This window comes from Cydia amplana, chromosome 9 (genome assembly GCF_948474715.1).
Source record: "Cydia amplana chromosome 9, ilCydAmpl1.1, whole genome shotgun sequence".
Classification (NCBI taxonomy): domain Eukaryota; kingdom Metazoa; phylum Arthropoda; class Insecta; order Lepidoptera; family Tortricidae; genus Cydia; species Cydia amplana.
In genome coordinates this window covers 12,390,714-12,410,157 of record NC_086077.1, presented here as the reverse complement: position 1 = coordinate 12,410,157, position 19,444 = coordinate 12,390,714, and the positions used below count along the sequence as shown (strand labels likewise).

The 19,444-nt window shown below is 39.7% G+C and overlaps 2 protein-coding genes across 2 annotated transcripts; one reads left to right on the top strand and one right to left on the bottom strand.

The window, feature by feature from the left end:
* The first annotated feature begins 12,326 nt into the window (after positions 1-12,326).
* On the top strand, positions 12,327-16,939 carry LOC134651120 (serine/threonine-protein kinase N). Its single transcript, XM_063506127.1, has 2 exons — positions 12,327-13,877; positions 14,691-16,939. The coding sequence occupies exons 1-2, from the start codon at positions 12,571-12,573 to the stop codon at positions 16,507-16,509; spliced, it is 3,126 nt and encodes a 1,041-aa protein (XP_063362197.1). The 5' UTR covers positions 12,327-12,570; the 3' UTR covers positions 16,510-16,939.
* Positions 16,940-17,983: 1,044 nt separating this feature from the next.
* LOC134651119 (BTB/POZ domain-containing protein KCTD5) lies at positions 17,984-19,436 on the bottom strand. Its single transcript, XM_063506126.1, has 2 exons — positions 19,203-19,436; positions 17,984-19,124 (listed from the first exon to the last, which is right to left on the bottom strand). The coding sequence occupies exons 1-2, from the start codon at positions 19,401-19,403 to the stop codon at positions 18,672-18,674; spliced, it is 654 nt and encodes a 217-aa protein (XP_063362196.1). The 5' UTR covers positions 19,404-19,436; the 3' UTR covers positions 17,984-18,671.
* Positions 19,437-19,444: the final 8 nt, after the last annotated feature.

The following is a 19,444-nucleotide window of genomic DNA, read 5'->3' as shown; positions in this document are numbered from 1 at the left end:
GGTCCATTTTCTATGGGAGGTCTTTTGCCCATTTTGGCGCCCCCCCTTGGACGGCGCCCGGGGCACGTGCCCCCCCCCAGCCCCCCCCCCTAGTTACGCCACTGCCTATCGGGCCTCATATCGGGACCAAATCCACGTGGCAGACTCCTTACTAATACATGGATGTCATGCAGTTATTAAAAAGGATCTCTTCAATAACAATTTTGATCCAGTGACGACCCAGAAACGATATCTCTGGAGAAGGAGGATTAGGAGAGCCGACCCCAATTAGAAATGGGACAAGGCCGGAAGAAGAAGAGAATCAAAGGACCTGAGGTAAAAGTGAGAAGAGGTTGATAAGCCTTGGAGGATACAACTAAACGGAGTAGCCATTAACAGGCTTTCCCCTCTGTCGAAAATAGGCGGCCAACGGTCATACACAATGTATGGACTGACGTTTATCTGACATGGCTATTTTTACGTTACGCATACATTTGACGTTCCCCTCCCCCGCAAAAATCAGCAGACGGTTTTGTACAGAAAATTACAGACATGGCGTCTCCGTTTGATTATATCCTCCAAGTGATAAGCAGATGCAACCTAGTCGCCTGCGCTCAGCTTCCCCCTGGATTAGCCCTTAAGCCTGCACCTAACAGATTTGCTCATAGGGGGCTATGAGCTTGCTGTTGCGTCAAATAAAAAAGTAGTCTATTAATAACTACTAACTATAAATGTTTATTTTGCCGCATTCTTCACTATCGCTCCCTGTTTCACTAGCATCTATCCCAGAGGAGAAAAAATTGCTCATTGTGGCTACTCCGTCTTCCTCATGGCTGATATTTTACTTCACCGAAAAGCAATTGGTAGTATCAAATTATAATTTTGCACACAAGTTACAAGAAGTAAGTACGACCATTGGTTTAAAAATCAAACTTTATATATATAATTTCTTTGTATAATATTATAATAATCTGTTTTCTTTTTGACGTTTTGTAGTATAGCTGGTCAAGCAAATCTTGACAGTAAAAAAAAAGCGCGAAATTTAAATTTTCTATGGGACGATATCCCTTCGCGCCTACATTTTTCAAATTTGTCGCCTTTTTCTACTGACAAGATCTGCTTGACCAGCTATATATGTATTGCTGTATGTTTATTTTCAAGTTTTTTTTATTCTGGACAATTGCCATATACACTCGTACCGACGGTAAACGGCCTGATGGCCTGACTTTGGTACCATGGGAAAGGGGGCGGTGTTTGGTATGGGACGCTAGGTGCGTCAGTACCTTCGCCGCCTCCCATGTCAGCCGTACCTCACGCGTGGCCGGAGCGGCAGCGGAAGTAAAGCGTCGAAAATATGATCCTCTCTCCCCTGCCTACATAATCGTCCCTTTCGCAGTTGAAACGGCGGGTAGCTGGGGGAGCCGATGCGCAGCGCTTCACACGCGACTTCGGACATCGACTCAGACAGAAAGGGGAAGGCCCCGAGTCGTTCTCGTTCCTCGTGCAAAGGTCCGTGGTAGGGTTGCCAGATGGTCGGGATTTGGCGGGATTCTCCCGATTTTTAGCATGTGTTCCCGATTCCCGACAAAGTGGAAATTAATGTCCCGAAAAACAGCTGCACGTTATAAAACAATAATTTCAAATTCCGAACTGTCGTCGAGCGAGCGAGCGACCCGTGTCGAGCGCATCAGCGTTATAAAAACGTCTATGGGCAGAGCAGTTTACGTAGTGCCAATAATGTAAAATATCGTTGTTTTTAATACAATTAGGTACTTTAATTTGAATGTTTTCTTTTTCCCGACCTAAGTCTCAAAATCCCGATTTTTTTTTATTTTTTCCCGATAATAGCGCCTTTCGATCTGGTAACCCTAGTCCGTGGTGATCCATCCGGCGTGGTAATACTGCGAGCATCATGGGCACCTTTGCACCAGGAACGACTTGAAGCGTTTTGTCTTTTTTTAAATTTATAATTTTTATTTTTATTTGTAATTTTAGATCTTGTAACTAAAATTTGAACAACTTCCCAGTATCTGATTCAGTTGAAATTTGGAGTACTATTGTAATTCCGGTGCCAATGCAATAATATGCTAGCAGGGTGGTGATCTGATGATGCAGTCCGTAGCAGGGATGTTGCGAACATCCGCATCCGCATCCGCAACCGCAGAACTTCCGCATTATTTTCGACATCCGCATCTGCATCCGCATCCGCATAAAATCGATGCGGAGCTTATGCGGATGCGGATGTCGAACAAGTTGGTACAGGAACGTCTTAGCGGCGGCGTAAGTACTGGGTAATTTCGTCATTACCTATAACGAAATCGTCTAGATCCAGAAAAGTCGGCCAAGTTACTGTTTATTAAATATAACGCACCTATATTCTTGCTCAAATACTAAACGTTTCGTTTTTTTTTTAAATAAAAAAATACTAAAAATTTAATATTTGACGTTTTCTAAGTACCTAATCTTGACATCCGCATCCGCGGATGTGAGCCTTTAAATATCCGCATCCGCATCCGCATCCGCGGATGTCAAAAAATCTACATCCGCAACATGCCTGGTCCGTAGGCAGCCAAAGGAACTCCTCGATGGAAAAACACAAACACAACGAGTTAGGCTCATTAGAAAGGTCTCAAGCAAGAAGTACTCGCTAGATAGACATGTAAATAAGAATAAGTACAGTCAGAAATAAAAGTGTGTCACAATTTTTGAAGTGAAAACTTCTTTAGCGGCGCTGGGCACTTTTTGAGGTGGGGAAAAAAATGATAAACTCGAGACAGCGTAAGGCGATCACGTGACCGTAAGATTTAGATGGATCACTAAAGAAAAACTCAATGACATTAAAGTCAGACCGTGAAAAGTCTGCAGCGATTTAGATAGTCCACGCAGTGCAAGTGTCATTTTAAACGTCAAACTTCTATGAAATTATGACGTATAAATAACACTTACATTACACTGCGTGCGCTATCAAATCCGCTGCAGACTTTTCTTGGTGCAACTATACATGGAAAAGGTTCTAATCTTGTACGGGCTGAAATACGAGTATCTCACAGTTACATTCTAACTTTATATCACTCAAATATGTCGCAGAATGGCCTGGATCATCAGATTATTGTCTATTTGTGGGCATCCTAATAACTAATTAGTCCTAGGGTTCTTCGACATAGTAAAACAGTCTAGATTCAACTGAGACACACTATAATTGCACGAAAGTCAATAAACAACATACAACATCCTTGTATTGCCAAATCTCTAATCAGAATCACTAATTAGGTAATCACAATTAATAATCGGAGATCAATGCGTCTACACGTGTCAAGGGTCGATAGGAACTGTCCCGTGGCACCGCCCGCGCGCCGGCGCTGGCGCAGCACTTGAGATTAGGTGACGTCATCAGGCTTGACCCGTGGTTTGTGCACTGGGTTCCCGACATCAATAAAGCTAGGTACATCTCGATGAAATCGCTAATAAAATTAACTCTAGTACTGGTGAATAAAACTCAAAATATCATGACCAAATATATTTAGATGCGAGGTCTGCAAGGTAACTTTACAATTTCTATTCGAATTTTAAACAATTAACGCTACAAATTTGTATTTCGAATTTTAAACAAGCTCACTGACCAGCAATTTCGGAACTAAAGTTTTTCAATAGAAAGGAGGATGCAGGATGGGTCAATTATACATAGTGCTGCAGACATTTTGGACTAGTCATTGAGTTTTCACTTCTGTCGGCACTCCCGGAGTGCAACCCGTTGTTGGTTTTTTTTTGGCATAATTGTGTTAAAATCCGAAATTATTTTTCGCCAGTATCTGATCCCAATTGATGATTCCTTCTACATCGAGTGGTTTGGAAATCCAAGGAAAAATTGAACTTCCAAGGTTCACAAAATTTATGCACACCTCCTGGAATTGAGCAAACTCTGATTACACGCATTTATTTTAGGACCAAATGAAGGTATTAAAACGATTTCCAGCTTGTTGAGAATTAATTCCTCAAAATGCTGTTTTAGGTAGGAACACAAATAAACCGTATACCTTCTCAGGTATAAATCTATTTGTATTAAATATCTTAATATTTTAGTTTTTAGGGGTAAAAACGGGACCCTATTACTAAGACTCCGCTGTCCGTCCGTCCGTCCGTCCGTCTGTCACCAGGCTGTATCTCACGAACCGTGATAGCTAGACAGTTGAAATTTTCACAGATGACGTATTTCTGTTGCCGGTATAACAACAAATACTAAAAACAGAATAAAATAAAGATTTAAGTGGGGCTCCCATACAACAAACGTGATTTTTGACCGAAGTTAAGCAACGTCGGGCGGGGTCAGTACTTGGATGGGTGACCGTTTTTTTTGCTTGTTTTGCTCTATTTTTTGTTGATGGTGCGGAACCCTCCGTGCGCGAGTCCGACTCGCACTTGGCCGGTTTTTTTTTTCACTTGCGGAAGCGCCCCCCTGGGCAGCATGAACGCCCCCCAATCGCTTCCGCGGCCCTTACCGCCCCCCTGAAACTCTTCAGCGTCCATTGGGGGGCGGTATTGACCACTTTGGGAAACTATGGACTAAGTCAATATTGAGGTAATCAATTTAACTTTCAGGCCTCCATTTTGATGATATATTATTTTGTGAACGAATACAATACAATTACCTACAAACAAACAAATCATCAAAAACATTAGGTACATGTAAAAAGGTGCAAGTTTCGCAACGCTTCTACTACAAAAAAGTTTAAGATGTAATGTGAAACCAAGTCGGTTATTTTAATCAGTGCCAGGGGGTGTTAAAACCGTATCAATAAGATATCTTTAATTTGTAATACGTATAATGACTTGGCCATCGCACGGCTGCATAATGACATAAGGATCATCGTCACCTATTCAAAATAATTCTAATTTGAACATAACGCTAGCGCTAATTGCAGTTTGAGCATTACACAATACACATATTTAGTGTACGGTACGGTGAGTATACGGTACGAGTAAAGCATTATGTGCGATTGCCAAGTCATTCTATGTATTACAAATTAAAGATATCTTATTGATACGGTTTTAACACCCCCTGGCACTCTGGCACTGATTAAAATAACCGACTTGGTTTCACATTTTACAGCTTAAACTTTTTTGTAGTATAGAAGCGTTGCGAGACTTGCACCTTTTTACATGTAATGTTTTTGATGAGATCTCATCTCTTTTTGTAGGCAGTCCTTCTTTTCGGGTACTCGTACCCATACTATGTATACACATATCATAACTAAACACATCTTCATTCATACTCACATCGTACATCGTAGTGTACCTTTACTATTACTTTACCTACTATTTGTAGGAACTGCAACAGTAATTTTGTAATAGCATATATTTATATGGGATTACAAACTTACTTATGCAGTTCTTAGATCTTTAAAACGTGACTTTTAGGTTTTCTATGGCTTGATAAGCTGAAAACTACTTATGTTTAAAATGTGAAGCTTGTGGGTATGCTAGAAGTACCTTAGAATTATGATGATCGTGAATGAGTGAATCAGTGTCGAAATTAAGGAACACATACTTTCCTTAAATAATTCTTAAACTACAAATTCAAATTGAATGTTTTTGAGAATATATCTTAAGCATGTTAAGCCCTATAGATAGATTACTGAAAATTCAGGGTTCTAGCTTCAGCCATTCAGCCAGCACAAAATTACAGGACGTCGAAAATGGCCTGAAATCCTGAATCGCTTCGAGAAAAGGGTGGTACGGCCGTGCCTCTTTGTTTTGCTCGACTTGGCTATAGATAACATTTAATTTGGAGAAAATTATTTTTTGTTAATATAAAATATTTTTTCACCTTTTCCAACTGTTAAACAGTATGCAATAGTTATAGTAGAAACTTTTTATCGCTGGAATCCAATCCTGGATCTATATCTAAATCCCTAAAGTCTTTTCTCCTATCGATGCATTCCCTAATATTGTTTGTCATAATGATCAGTTGTCCTAACACTAAAAACCCTAATTTTGGTTATCCTGATATTGATTACTTATCTTAATGTTATTATGCATATTTTCTTTTTTGCGAGGGTCGCAGTTGAACCCTAACCTAACCCACTTTTGTGGCAGCAAGTTCTAAAACCTAACCATTTTTCAGAACCTTACATTATAGAAAATAATCGTTATGACAATTGATCGTTATGGCATGTGCCCATTAGGACAAACCAGTTAGGGCAAGTGACTTTAGGACAAACGTTGTTAGGGATTCAGAATGACACCCCCAATCTTTACAGTAAAAGGTTTAAATTATAATAGCACAACATAACAGATTAGGATTGTCTGCCTCCGGCTTGCCTTAGCCGGCTGTCCAGAGTGGAGTCGTGAAATCTACGTTCTCGAGGGTAGATGTGAAAACATAAGTGGCAAGTTGGCTACAGGTATGTTTAAAGTCCAGTGACACCTCTCTAGTTATCTACCCTCAGCCCTCGCACCGGTGTTGCGCTTGAGTCAACTTAGATGTAGCTTAATGTGGGGGCTCACCTTGTACGTGGGGGCGAGTCACCATCTGCCCGAAATAAAATTGTATTACCTATACCATTTTATTAGGCAGGCGTCTGGTTTACAATGCCATAGCATAGCGGTAGCCCAGTAGGCCCAGTAAGTCCATGGCTTTGACCCAATAGCCTAGCCTAGTCCATTTTAGATTCCATCAACTCTCAATAGTCTTTATTAGAGATGCCCCGAATAATGGTTTTGGCCGAATACCGAATATTCGGCCACTCTATCGGCCGAATACCGAATATTCGGCGACCGAATATTCGGCATGAGATGCGAACATTGTGAGTCGCAATATTATGAAAACTGTTCGCCAACAAAGCACAACGTTTAGGTTTAAAGAATTTTATTACTCATAAGAATATTACAATTCACTTACATGAGTTAACATTACTTATACTAAGAAGTAAGAGTTATGTGCAAATTTATTAAGTGTTTCCAAAATATAGACAAGAAAATATATATGTAGGTAGGTAGACATTTTTTATTATTTAGCCCGCAGCGACTTACACAAGTTTCGTTCTAAGATATATTTTTTGTAAAACAGGACTAATGAATGTAGGGTTAGAGTCAATGAAACCAGACCCATGATAAAAATAAAATATTTCATAATCAACAAATGCTTAAATAATAAAGGTTCTTCCTATTTAACAACTTTCCAATAATACTTTTTAAATATTAAATACTTATACCTAAATTTGGTATTTTTTTTGTGTAATTATTCTTTTTAGTTAGAGGCAAGAGATATTCGGTATTCGGCCGAATAGTAGAGAACATATGGCCGAATACCGAATATTCGGCAAAAAGGCCGAATACCGAATAGTTGCCGAATATTCGTGACATCTCAGTCTTTATACACCTTGGCGGGTGCTGCTTCCACGTGCGTCCCATGACGGGCAAGGGCAGCATCCACTCGGTGTAGCCCCTACGGGCATTAAAATGTCAAAAGGCAATATATAATATATTGTCTTCGGCTCGGCAAACGCCTCCCACAGGTCCGGAATATCATTGTTTCGTGATAGGAAAGACATTAATACTAGAGATGCCCCGAATAGTGGTTTTGGCCGAATACCGAATATTCGGCATGACACAAATATTTTTTAATCAACAAATGCTCAAACAAGGGTCTTCGTATTTAACAACTTTCCAAGAACACATTCTAAATATACCTTACCTACATAGTTTTTGACTATTATTATTGTGCAATTTTTCTTTTTAAGTAGGTGCAACAGATATTCGGTATTCGGCCGAATAGTAGGCAACATTCGGTCGAATACCGAATAGTTGCCGAATATTCGTGGCATCAAACTTGCCACTTACCCATTTAACAACACAATACAGTAAATAACTAAGCTAACATAAGCTTTAAAGTTTAAAGAATAGTGGCATACGACCACGGCTATCCTCTGAATATCTATAATTTAAAGATAATAAATATAAAATATTTTCTAAATGCGATTTTGAGATGAATTTTTTCCTTGTTTCATACTTTTAAGAGCGCAATTTTTCAGTAGTCGGGTTTTAGTTTTTGAACTTATTTTTGAAGTGAAAACTTCTTTAGCGGCGCTGGGCACTTTTTGAGGTGGGGAAAAAATGATAAACTCGAGACAGCGTAAGGCGATTACGTGACCGTAAGGGGCGTAAGGCGATCACGTGACCGTAAGCCCCGTAATTTATGGTGGCCACTCATAATTTAAATGGCTTTTAAATCAATAAAGAAAAACTCAATGTTATTTGACATTGTAAGTCGGGTGACAATGCAATATTATGGTACCATCGAGCTGATCTGATGATGGAGACAGGAGGTGGCCATAGGAACTCTGTGATGAAACAACGCAACCTAATTGTGTTAGGGGTTTATAGAATTGTCTCGATAAGTATTAGTTGTCTGTCGTAAGAAAAGTACAGTCAGCGATAAAAGCTTGTACCAAAAATGAAATTTTTGCCAAAAACTTATTTATTTTAGTATGAGGGCACCTTCGGTGCCCGGCATTGCAGTGCGACACGTACGTCGGGCTATGCCCGACGCATTTAGTATGAGGTGCCTGGTATTGTCGTTCGCCACCTACGTCGAACTACGCCCGACGCATTTCGGCATTGTAGTGCGCCACGGACGTCGGGCTGCGCCCGACGCATTTAGTATGAGGGCACCTTCGGTGCCCGGCATTGTAGTGCGCCACGAACGTGGGGCGACGCCCGACACATTTAGTATGAGGTCACCTTCGGTGCCCGGTATTGTAGTGCGCCACGTACATCGGGCTACGCCCGACATATTTAGATGGTAGGCATTGTAGTGCGCCACGTACGTCGAGCTACGCCCGCAGCATTTATAGAATCCTGAGCGCTAGCGGATCCGAAATTCGTATTACCCGCAATATTAATGTTTTATCGGGTAGGTACATGCAGGGCCGGATCTAAGGTAGAGCGGCCGCTCTAGGCGCCGGATGGCAAGGGGGGCGCAAAAATGGCAAATGAGAAAAAAGTTTTAAAAGACGCGAGCGTGGCGAGGGGGGGAATGGGGGTGGAAAATAAGCTTGAAAACTTCAACGAAGGGCGCCAAAACCCGATTTCGCTCTACCCTGATCAAGGGCTCGGGCCGGCACTGGGTACATGCAAGCAAAACCGGGGGCAAAAGCTTATAATATGTACATATTTGAAATGTGCTAATTACGCTCTTTGAAATGATATATGACACGGCATCATAACCTTAAGGAATACTATCTTTCCCTACCTTAGTTTTTATTTTTATAATAATTGACACTGTTGTTTCTTTATTTAATAGGTATATATTGTAGTTTTTATGTATGTATGTATGTCTAGATGTATGTTTATGGTTGTATGTATTTAAGTATGTTTATCTTTATTAATGTTTTGTGTTGTTTGGTTATATTCAATTCGACTTTTCATATTTTTTATTTGCGCCACCTACCGTATATTCTAATTATTTTGTCTCCGATATCCAAAGGTTGTCTGGAAGAGATCGCTCTTTAGCGATAAGACCGCCTGTTGTTACCTCTATTGTCTTTGTTTATGTTATTGTACATTTATTGTAAACTACGTGTATGTGAGGTGTGCAATAAAGAGTATTGTATTGTACTTCATTTAATTTTTTTGTTCCTGACTTTATGACCTCTAGAGGGCGCATGATCAATTTAATGTGACGTTATAAGCCTATAACCAGCGGACAATCAAGAAATTCGAATGACACATCATTTGTCAAGTTATAATGCGTGCTTTTGAAGTTATGAGGGAACAGATGAACATACATACATACATACCCACATACATAATGGTCAAAATCATAACCCTCCTTTTGCTTTGCCGTAGTCGGGTAATAACATCATGAAAAAAAAAACATGTATTCATAGCATAATTTTTATTTATAAGTAATAATAATAATAAATAATAATTCAGCCTTTATACGTCCCACTGTTAGGCACAGGCCTTCTCTCATGCGCGAGAGGGCTCGGGCTATAGTCCCCACGCTAGCCCAAAGCGGATTGGGGACTTCACATACACCTTTGAATTTCTTCGCAGATGTATTGCAGGTTTCCTCACGATGTTTTCCTTCACCGAAAAGCTAGTGGTAAATTGATATTTCGTACATAAGTTCCGAAAAACTCATTGGTACGAGCCAGGATTTGAACCCGCGACCTCCGGATTGAAAGTCGGGCGTCATATCCACTCGGCCACCACCGTTTATAAGTGAATAACAAGTAAATTAATAAGTGCATAACCTAATATGTAACAAGTAAATTAATAAGTGCATAGCCTAAAAACAAATAAACTGATAAGTACATAGCCTAAAAACAAGTAAATTAATAAGTACATAGGCTAATAACAAGTATATTCTACAATATCGAGATACAATTCTATTGGCTATGTTCTACAACATCATACGAATAAATTCTATTGGCTATAATATTCGATCTATGCCCATGTTTCCTGGGACGGCACATAATTGAATATGGGGTAGCCATAGTGATAATTATAATACATTTCATTAATGCTAGTCTTACTAAAATCTACATACGTTTCTAAAAATGTATTATACTTATCGCCAATTGGCAAACATGACATTAAGTTTAGCTTATTTACTATCGGTGTATCCTTAATTTTTTCTAAATTTACTTCTAATCCTAATTGATTAGTTGTTAAGTGAGTAGTCGGTGATGTCAAGTCTGGTGAATAATCATAGACTATGGCTCTTAATTCTAATAACCACTGTTCTTTAGCATACTGTTCTAATAACTCACGATCATTGTCTTTGTTTTTCACTTCACTTTTTGTTATGTTTTTCAAGTGGTCTTCCCACATGTCATGATTGTTGTCTTTAGTAATGCAGAATCTCTGTGTGTAATGTTTTCTCATTGCTAACTCCACCCTGGCCAATTCTGCGACGTCATCTGCTGGTGCTGGTTGGGTGATCTGCATGTAGTGTAAGCGTTCTTCTATTTGTGCCTTCAAATCCTGCAGGTCTGCGATGTACTTGGGCTCTAATTGTGGCTCTTCTAACTTGCATGTGATTGATGCGTCTTGAAGTCTTCTGAGTCTTTCTTCGTAGACACGGCGTATCAAGACTGCTCGGTCGTAGAAGTGGTACTGCCGACACCACAACTTGAGCAACTTGTAATGTTCTTCACAATATTTGAATTTCATTGACACATATTTTTTACATGGTTTGTCGTAACAGTCGTAGGTAACAGTCGTATCAGGTAACAAGTCACTGTGGGATTGATTGATGTTATCGAGGATGCCGACACGTGTCCTAAGGCCTAAGCAGGCCACACTTATGGATCAGAGACTCAGAACAGGGTTCTTGCATCTGTACTGATATGATTGAAGCTCGCCGTGGGTTATGTGATTCTTCCAGACGCCATTGGTTATTCTGATTTCGCTCAGCAAGTAAATGGGCCACGTCTACACTTAGCCGTCTTCGTTCGAGTCACGTCCGTACTTCTGTATTCCTCGCAAAAATACATGAAAAATAAAAATTGATACAGAAATTGTAAAGCAACTTAAGCAACAAGTGTCAATACTGTCAATGTCACTGATAGATGTCACTAGAAAAACCGATTATTTTTGAGCTGTCAAGAGCTCATGTCAGAACGTCACTACTAATTTTGACAGCTCCCTTAAAAAAAAGAATGTCTCTGGTTTTTGGCTTCCAATTATTGGGTCGTACATTATTGGGTCGGGCTTTCTCGACCTGTACCAATAATGTTCAGCCCAATAATTGAAAGCCAAGGGACTCAAATTAGTGGACGCGAATTATGGGGTCGTACATTATTGCCCTGTGAAAATAGTGGCTTCGTATTATCGCCCCGGACCAAACTTGCGCGGACCGAGAATGCTCAACCCAGGAATGTACAGCCCAATAATCCGCGTCCATCATGGACGCCAATTATTGGGCTGTACATTCTTGGGTTGAGCATTATTTGGTTGTGTATTAGTGGCTCCCCTTTTTACTTGCTAAAAAATTACTGAGAAGAAAGGAGGAAGTGAAAGTTAAAGTTGGTACACACTGCCGCGCAGCGCGCCGTGATGACGAAATACAAATTTACGAAATGTATTTTCAAGAACCGAACAAACAAATAAATATAATGTTACATTTACGAAAGAAAATAAATTATTTGCTTTAAACATAACATAATACAAATAAACAGTGAAATGAAATAACAAAATAAACTTATACAATCGGTTTTGTTCGATTGACAAATTGACAATCGATTCAACTATATGTATAAATGGCAACACAGTCAAATCCATTCATTAATTGTTCACTCATTCACGCTAGTCTTGTCTATGATTTAATTATCATTCATTCATTCAATCAGAGGATTTCGTTTCGTAGTTCGTCGTAGATGTGTTTCGTTTTGTGATTTTGCATTTTTAACTAATATTTATGTTTAAATTTAACGCTTTGACACAATGATTTCTTTTTTCATTAGAAAAAGCATTCGTATGAGCAAACGTTATAAGTTCTTGAACACTTTGTGATCTACAAGCAATAGTAGTGATATTTTCCCACATAATTATGGTTAACTGACGTTAGTCTGTGCATCCTCAATTATGGCAGACCCAGGTTATTACCACAGTGATTATATTCGGCACCCCGTTCTGTACGAACTGGGCGTCAAGTATGGAATTAAGACGGAATGTATTCCAGAAATAGCTTTGCCCTCTAAACTGGAAGAACTCAAGGATGTCATACGTAGAGAGATACGTAAAGAACTCAAAATAAAGGAAGGTGCTGAGAAACTACGTGAAGTCGCCACCGACCGCAGATCCCTTTCTGACGTCGCAAACATCGTAAAAAAAGCGAATTTAAAGCTCAATGAACTCAAGTCAGACCTACAAGAGCTCGAATCGCAGCTCCTCCTCTCGCGCGGTCAGTCGACGCCGACGTCACCCGAAGATTTATCGTACGATGAAGAGATCATTCTGGCGTCTGAGGCGGCTCAGCAGCAACGGCAACTTGGCGAGGCCACCACAGATCGTAAACTCGCCTCTCTGGAAAAGCAGCTCAATATCGAACTCAAGGTTAAGCAAGGCGCGGAAAATATGATTCAAAGTATCACCAGTAGCAACCAGTCGCGCGACAAGAAACTCCTCGCTGAAGCTCATCAGATGCTAGCAGATTCTAAGGACAAAATTGAGTACCTCAAATTACGCATTTCTAAATTAAGCAAACAACAAAAAGGGGACCATGCTGGTGCCAATGGTGATGGAAGAAACTTAGATATGAGTGGGGTAGACCAACTGTTGGATGAAAGAATTGCAGAGTTAAGAAACAGACTCCGAATTGAGGCAGCTGTGGTAGAGGGCTCTAAGAATGCCATAAGACTCTTACAAAGTGACAAAAAAGTAACAGACAAGAAAGCTTTACAAGAGGCACAGACTAGCCTGCTTGAATCGTCTCAGAAACTGGACTTGCTTCGGAGGTCCTTAGATATGCGCCGCCAAGAACTTCCAGCAGAAAGTGCTGCATTTATAGAATTAGGTCATGAGTTGCGCAGTACGGGATCAAGCCCTGGTTATGTGAGTTTATCATCTGGAAGTGGATCCCGGGCTCAGTTCCTGTCACCTGCTCCTGTGATCAGCCAATGTGTTCAAGTGACTGGCACGCTAGAAGTCCGGTTGATGGGTTGCCAGGATTTATTAGATGATGTGCCAGGACGCAGCCGTCGGGACCCGCTAGCGAGCCCATCGGACCTAAAGTCATTTGTGAAAGGAGTGACGATACGTAACTCCATGAAGTACACATACAGTATCAAGGAAGACACGAGCAATGAGATTATGGCTGTGATGAAGCTGGACAACCATACTGTGGCGCAGACCAGCTGGCGGCCCTGCTCCCAGCAGGCGTGGGATCAAAGGTAATCATTTCATTATAAAAAAGAAAATCGGGCTCACAATGAGTCCTTATACTTCAAGTGCAATAAGGACGTTTTTATCTGACATTCCAACAGAAATTCTAATAGAATGGTCCTTATTGCACATGAAGCATAAGGACCCTTCTCTGATGGAAAGCCACATCTTACCTTTATTTTATACCAAGAAGGAAGTATTTAAATTTTGTGAAATAAACTAATCCAGTAAAGTAAATTTCATTTTTTTATTATTCTACAGTGCTTGCATATTTACTTTACTGTCTGAAATAAAGATTTATTTATTTATTAATTTTGTGAAATAATAGCTGTAAAATGAATTATATTTGTATCCAATTGTAATTTCAAGACATAATTTAATTAAACTGTTACTCTTTAAATTCAGGTGTTTTTAGTCACTCGCGCGACATGTTTTGGAGAGAGAGAGAGGTCTAGGACATATCTTAAATAATAAGACACAAAAATGGCGTGCAATATCTTTAGCCTTAACTAGCCAGGAGGATGCACAAATAGATAACTATTCAAATACTGCTATCTTAATAATTAGATAATTAAAGCTCCTTATTGTCTTATTTGAACAAAACTAAGAACAGACATTAAACTGTTATAAAATCAGAAATTGCAATCTACCATCTAACCTCATTATGTACCTGTACTTCCTTGAATTTATTATCTTTATGATTCTTTTCATATTAGTCATATCTTATCAGGTACACATAATGCATAGTATGACTAATTTAACTCAACTTAGAGTGACACTAGTTACGTTAAGATCAATGATTTTGATGTTTTATTTTACAGATTTACTATAAAGCTGGATAAGTCAAGAGAACTTGAAATTGGTATTCATTGGAAGGATTGGCGTGGGCTGTGCGCCGTGAAGTTTTTACGACTAGAAGAATTCATTGACGACATCAGGCATGGCATGGCCTTGGAGCTGGAACCTCAGGGTCTATTATTTGCAGAAATTAAATTCTTGAACCCCATCATATCCAGAAAACCAAAACTCCAGCGTCAAAGAAAAATATTTAAACAACAGGGTAAGAACATACCAAGACCTTCGTATGGCGACATGCACATACCCGCGGTTGTACTCGGCAGGCTCTTAAAGAGATCTTCACCCTCAATACAAAACAACATCCAAACAGCCCACATTACTCCTCCGCAGCAGCTCAACTTCCAGTTTGGATCAGCAGATAACAAAGATGTGGAGAACCCGAATACTACTCTTGGTGGTATGGCCGGTGTCCGGCCTTTGGGTCTGCCTACTGCAGCCACAGCCCCACAAACACCAGTAACTCCTCCACCCAAGCCGGCATTCCCACCTCCGCATGTCTCCACCTTACGAATGGAAAAGGAACTGCAGGAAGCATTTGCATTTTTAGAAGATTCTTACGCGCGGGACAATTTCGCACCTAAGGAACCGCAAACACCCTCATGTGATACCCCGCTTGTTGAGTATCCACCTTCACCATCACCTAAACTTGTACTGGAGTTCCCAAGCAATGAGGATCAAATTGTGGAGGTGACAAGTAACATGAGAATATCATCTTCTCGCTCCTCTTCAGTTATTGAAACCATCAAAGAGCTGGATTCTCGCCGACAATCTTCAGGGGAGATGTCAATGGAATGCTTTAGATTTTTGAGTGTTCTAGGAAGAGGTCACTTTGGCAAAGTTATATTAGCTCAATATCGACCTACTAATGAATATTTCGCTATTAAAGCTTTAAAGAAAGGTGATATTATAGCAAGAGACGAAGTAGATTCACTGTTGTCTGAGAAAAGAATCTTCGAGGTAGCTAACGCGATCCGGCACCCATTTTTGGTGAACCTGTTCGCATGTTTCCAGACTGACCAACATGTGTGTTTTGTGATGGAGTATGCAGCTGGTGGTGATCTTATGATGCACATTCACGCAGATGTGTTCACTGAACCCAGGGCAGTATTTTATGCAGCTTGTGTAGTATTGGGCCTACAGTATTTACATGAGAATAACATTATTTATAGAGATTTAAAGTTAGACAACCTTCTTCTAGATACCGATGGGTTCGTCAAGATAGCGGACTTCGGCCTCTGCAAAGAGGGTATGGGATGGGGCGACCGCACGGGCACTTTTTGCGGGACACCCGAGTTCCTCGCTCCTGAAGTGCTTACAGAGACGTCGTACACGCGAGCCGTCGACTGGTGGGGTCTCGGAGTGTTGATATTTGAAATGTTAGTGGGCGAGTCGCCTTTCCCGGGCGAGGACGAAGGCGAAGTATTTGACTCGATAGTTAACGACGAAGTGCGGTACCCGAGAACTTTATCATTGGAAGCGATAGCGTTAATGCGTCGCCTGTTGAGGAAAAACCCCGAGAGACGCTTGGGATCGTCGGAGAGAGACGCCGAGGACGTGAAGAGGCAGGCCTTCTTCCGCAACGTGAACTGGGAACAACTACTTCTTCGTAAAGTGAAGCCACCATTTGTGCCAACTATTAATAATTTGGAGGACGTGAGCAACTTCGACAGCGAGTTCACGTCGGAGGCGGCGGTGCTCACGCCGCCCAAGGAGCCGCGCGCGCTGAGCGCCACGGACCACAAGCTGTTCCATGACTTCACGTACATGGCGGACTGGTGCTAGCCGCGCGGCGCCGCAGCTACATACAGCTACAAATATTAAGATATTAATTGTAATTTCAAAACTACAAACAATAAACCCCCATTGCCTTACAAAAGTGTGTAACATTTCTGTATTTTGATAATAACTCTGTTATCTCTACAGATGAGTGTGTAGGTAGATTGTCTTGTTAACTTGTATTTAGTGCGGTTAAAATGCAATATTTTATAATTAAATATGTAATTTAATATCATAAGTTTAAAAAATGCGATAATGTTTATTTTTTTAAAACATCGTCTAATAGATTTATTATATATAAAATGTAGTTATGAATTTGAATAACTTAGAAATAACAATAATATAAGGGAAGGAGTGTCAAATCATTATCACTATTACGTTCTCAGTCAGTTGTTTACTTACATCATCAGTGAAATAAAGGCATCATCAGTAAGAAGCATAAGTTTTATTGTCCCATTACATAAGTTACAACATAACTTACGGTATACTTAACCTAACTATTATTGTTCCTGCTAATTAAATTTGGCATATTGATCTCTGCACTAGTTACGACTACAGTATACAGAAGCCCAATAGTGGCTACTTAATTATCATCGTAAATCCTTTGTATATATTATAATGTACGAAATTAGGGTAGGGTCATTGCGCTAGTTTTCGTCCACTTGACGGAGTAGCGAATTTTCATTTATAATTCGCAACCTGCGAAATATTTCTATGTCGATCGATCTAAATTCAAATTTCGTCAAGTGGACGGACACTAGCGATTTACCTGTACCAGAGACAAGGGAAAAGCAAAGAAAAGCCTGTAAGTACTTTCACGATTTTCATACGGACCTGCCCATTTTCGAGAAGAAACACGTTAGAAACATCGAGATAAATAAATAACAGCCTAGTTTTTTTGGCACTTGAGAGTACAACTTCGAAATCAATACTACTTTCAATAACCTCCGGTTTTTGCAAAAATTGGATGACCACCCAATAGGTGGGCTGGTTACATGGTTTTAAGAGGGGTTAGGTCAGTGCGCCAAACCAACATGGGTTGGGGACTTCTTACTCCATACATCCTTAGGAATTGTGTGCAATTTTCTCACAATGATCTCATTCACTGAGTAGGCGCTACCCCCTACGTACTTACCCATACACCCCTTTCCCATTGTCCTACTCCACATTGTAATCTACAATAGGCACTACCAAAGAGTAGTATAATATATTGTTTCTGTTCCAAGACATTGTTTCTATTCCTTGGAATAGAAATAGCAACATTGTATAAATTGCATTTATTGTTATTTACTCTACAATGTGAATCTAATCATAAAATAAGAAATCTACCTATACCACATATTTTTTGCACCGCCTACAACTTATCTGCTTTGCCTAAAGGTTGACTGGTAGAGAATGCCTTATGGCATTAAGTTCGCCTTTTGTAGTGTGTTTTCTTATGTGCAATAAAGATTAAATAAATAAATAAATAAAACAGCCGTTATGGAAACGTAAAATTTATATTTTGCAAATGAGCATATCTGGGAAACTTGGTACTGATTATGAATAAATGTATTATTATTTACAAAATGTCGTGTATGAACAATAAAGGCCTCACGCTGTTGATATTACAAAAAAAAACAACTATTATACTCATTACACTACCGACAACCAAAATCCATGTACTTGTAATTCCAATACTTATTAAATACACCCAAGTGCAATCTCTAGCTGAATCTAGGACTTCATATTATCTAATTTTGTGAAAAATAAATTTAAATAACTATTTTTATAAGCATTGAGTAATACCTTATAATCTGCTTATGGAATGTCGGCAGTTACACTCATACAGTGTACAAATATAGATGATTTTACATTACACAACAGTACTTTGCCTCACACAACGTTAACTTAATGACTATCATTAACTAGACTTGAAAATATTGTAAAACAAAGTCACAATAACATTATTAGTAATACAATTTTCTGATTTTTTTCTTTATATCAAACTGAGTATTCAGTTGCCATCTAATTGACATAATGCAATTAACATTCCATAAACTGAGATTTAATGATTTTGGTTAATTAATAATACAAATCATGTAGTCAAGGAAATAACTGACTGTCACACTACAAATACTTATATACACATTCCACACAGAGCTAACAGTCTCATAAACTAGTAAAGCTCACATCCGAGAACCCTTTTGCTGAAGCACCTTGGCCCGGTCAGTGGGTTCCACATCATTGCTGTTGAGGGAACTGCCACACTCCCGACTGACGACACACAGGAACTCCGCGTGCTCGTCGTTGCCGTAATTGTACTGAGAACCAATATTAATGAGCTGTTCAAACTTCCAGCCGTCTGACATGGTTGACACCATCTGAGTTAGCTCCTCTTCATGGAACTGCAAAACCCTATACACATGCTTCTTTGAGTCTTTCAGTGGCCTTCGTTCTCTTAAGCATATTCTTTCTTTGACTAATCTTATGAGCTCTGTAATATTGTAAAACTCCGCTTCCTCGAGGACTCCCTCTTCGGCGATGTCATTGTTGATAACCAGTTTACCGTGTCGAAGATAATTCAATACGGGCGAAAAATACGTAGGATCTCTGTCTATCAGATAGGCACCTGTCGCGTCCTGAAACAATCGACATACTTAAACACTGTCAGGGTGTAAAACGCTATAAATTCCAACAATAAATAAAATAGTACATACCCTGTCTGAAATCAAGTCACTGTCCTCTTGAACTAATCGATACAAAAATGAGTTAGGATCACGGGATAAAGTCGTTTTAGTAGTTAAAAAATAAGTTCCTCCGACGTTCAGCTTAACCCACTGCTTACTACTCCGCCTTTCATTGTTAAATTTCTGTATATTTTCTTTAAAAAAATCACCGTCACCAAGTTCGTCCGCCATGGCGTTCCATATACCATAGACAGAAACAGAAGTTTGATATT

What these genes read in the sequence shown, in the direction of transcription:
- LOC134651120 (XM_063506127.1), top strand. Translation starts at nt 12,571, where the DNA reads ATGGCAGACCCAGGTTATTACCACAGTGATTATATTCGGCACCCCGTT. An exon ending in CAGCAGGCGTGGGATCAAAG is followed by an intron (nt 13,878 to 14,690) that starts GTAATCATTTCA and finishes TTTATTTTACAG; the next exon opens with ATTTACTATAAAGCTGGATA.
- LOC134651119 (XM_063506126.1), bottom strand. Translation starts at nt 19,403, where the DNA reads ATGGCGGACGAACTTGGTGACGGTGATTTTTTTAAAGAAAATATACAG. An exon ending in GTGACTTGATTTCAGACAGG is followed by an intron (nt 19,125 to 19,202) that starts GTATGTACTATT and finishes CGATTGTTTCAG; the next exon opens with GACGCGACAGGTGCCTATCT.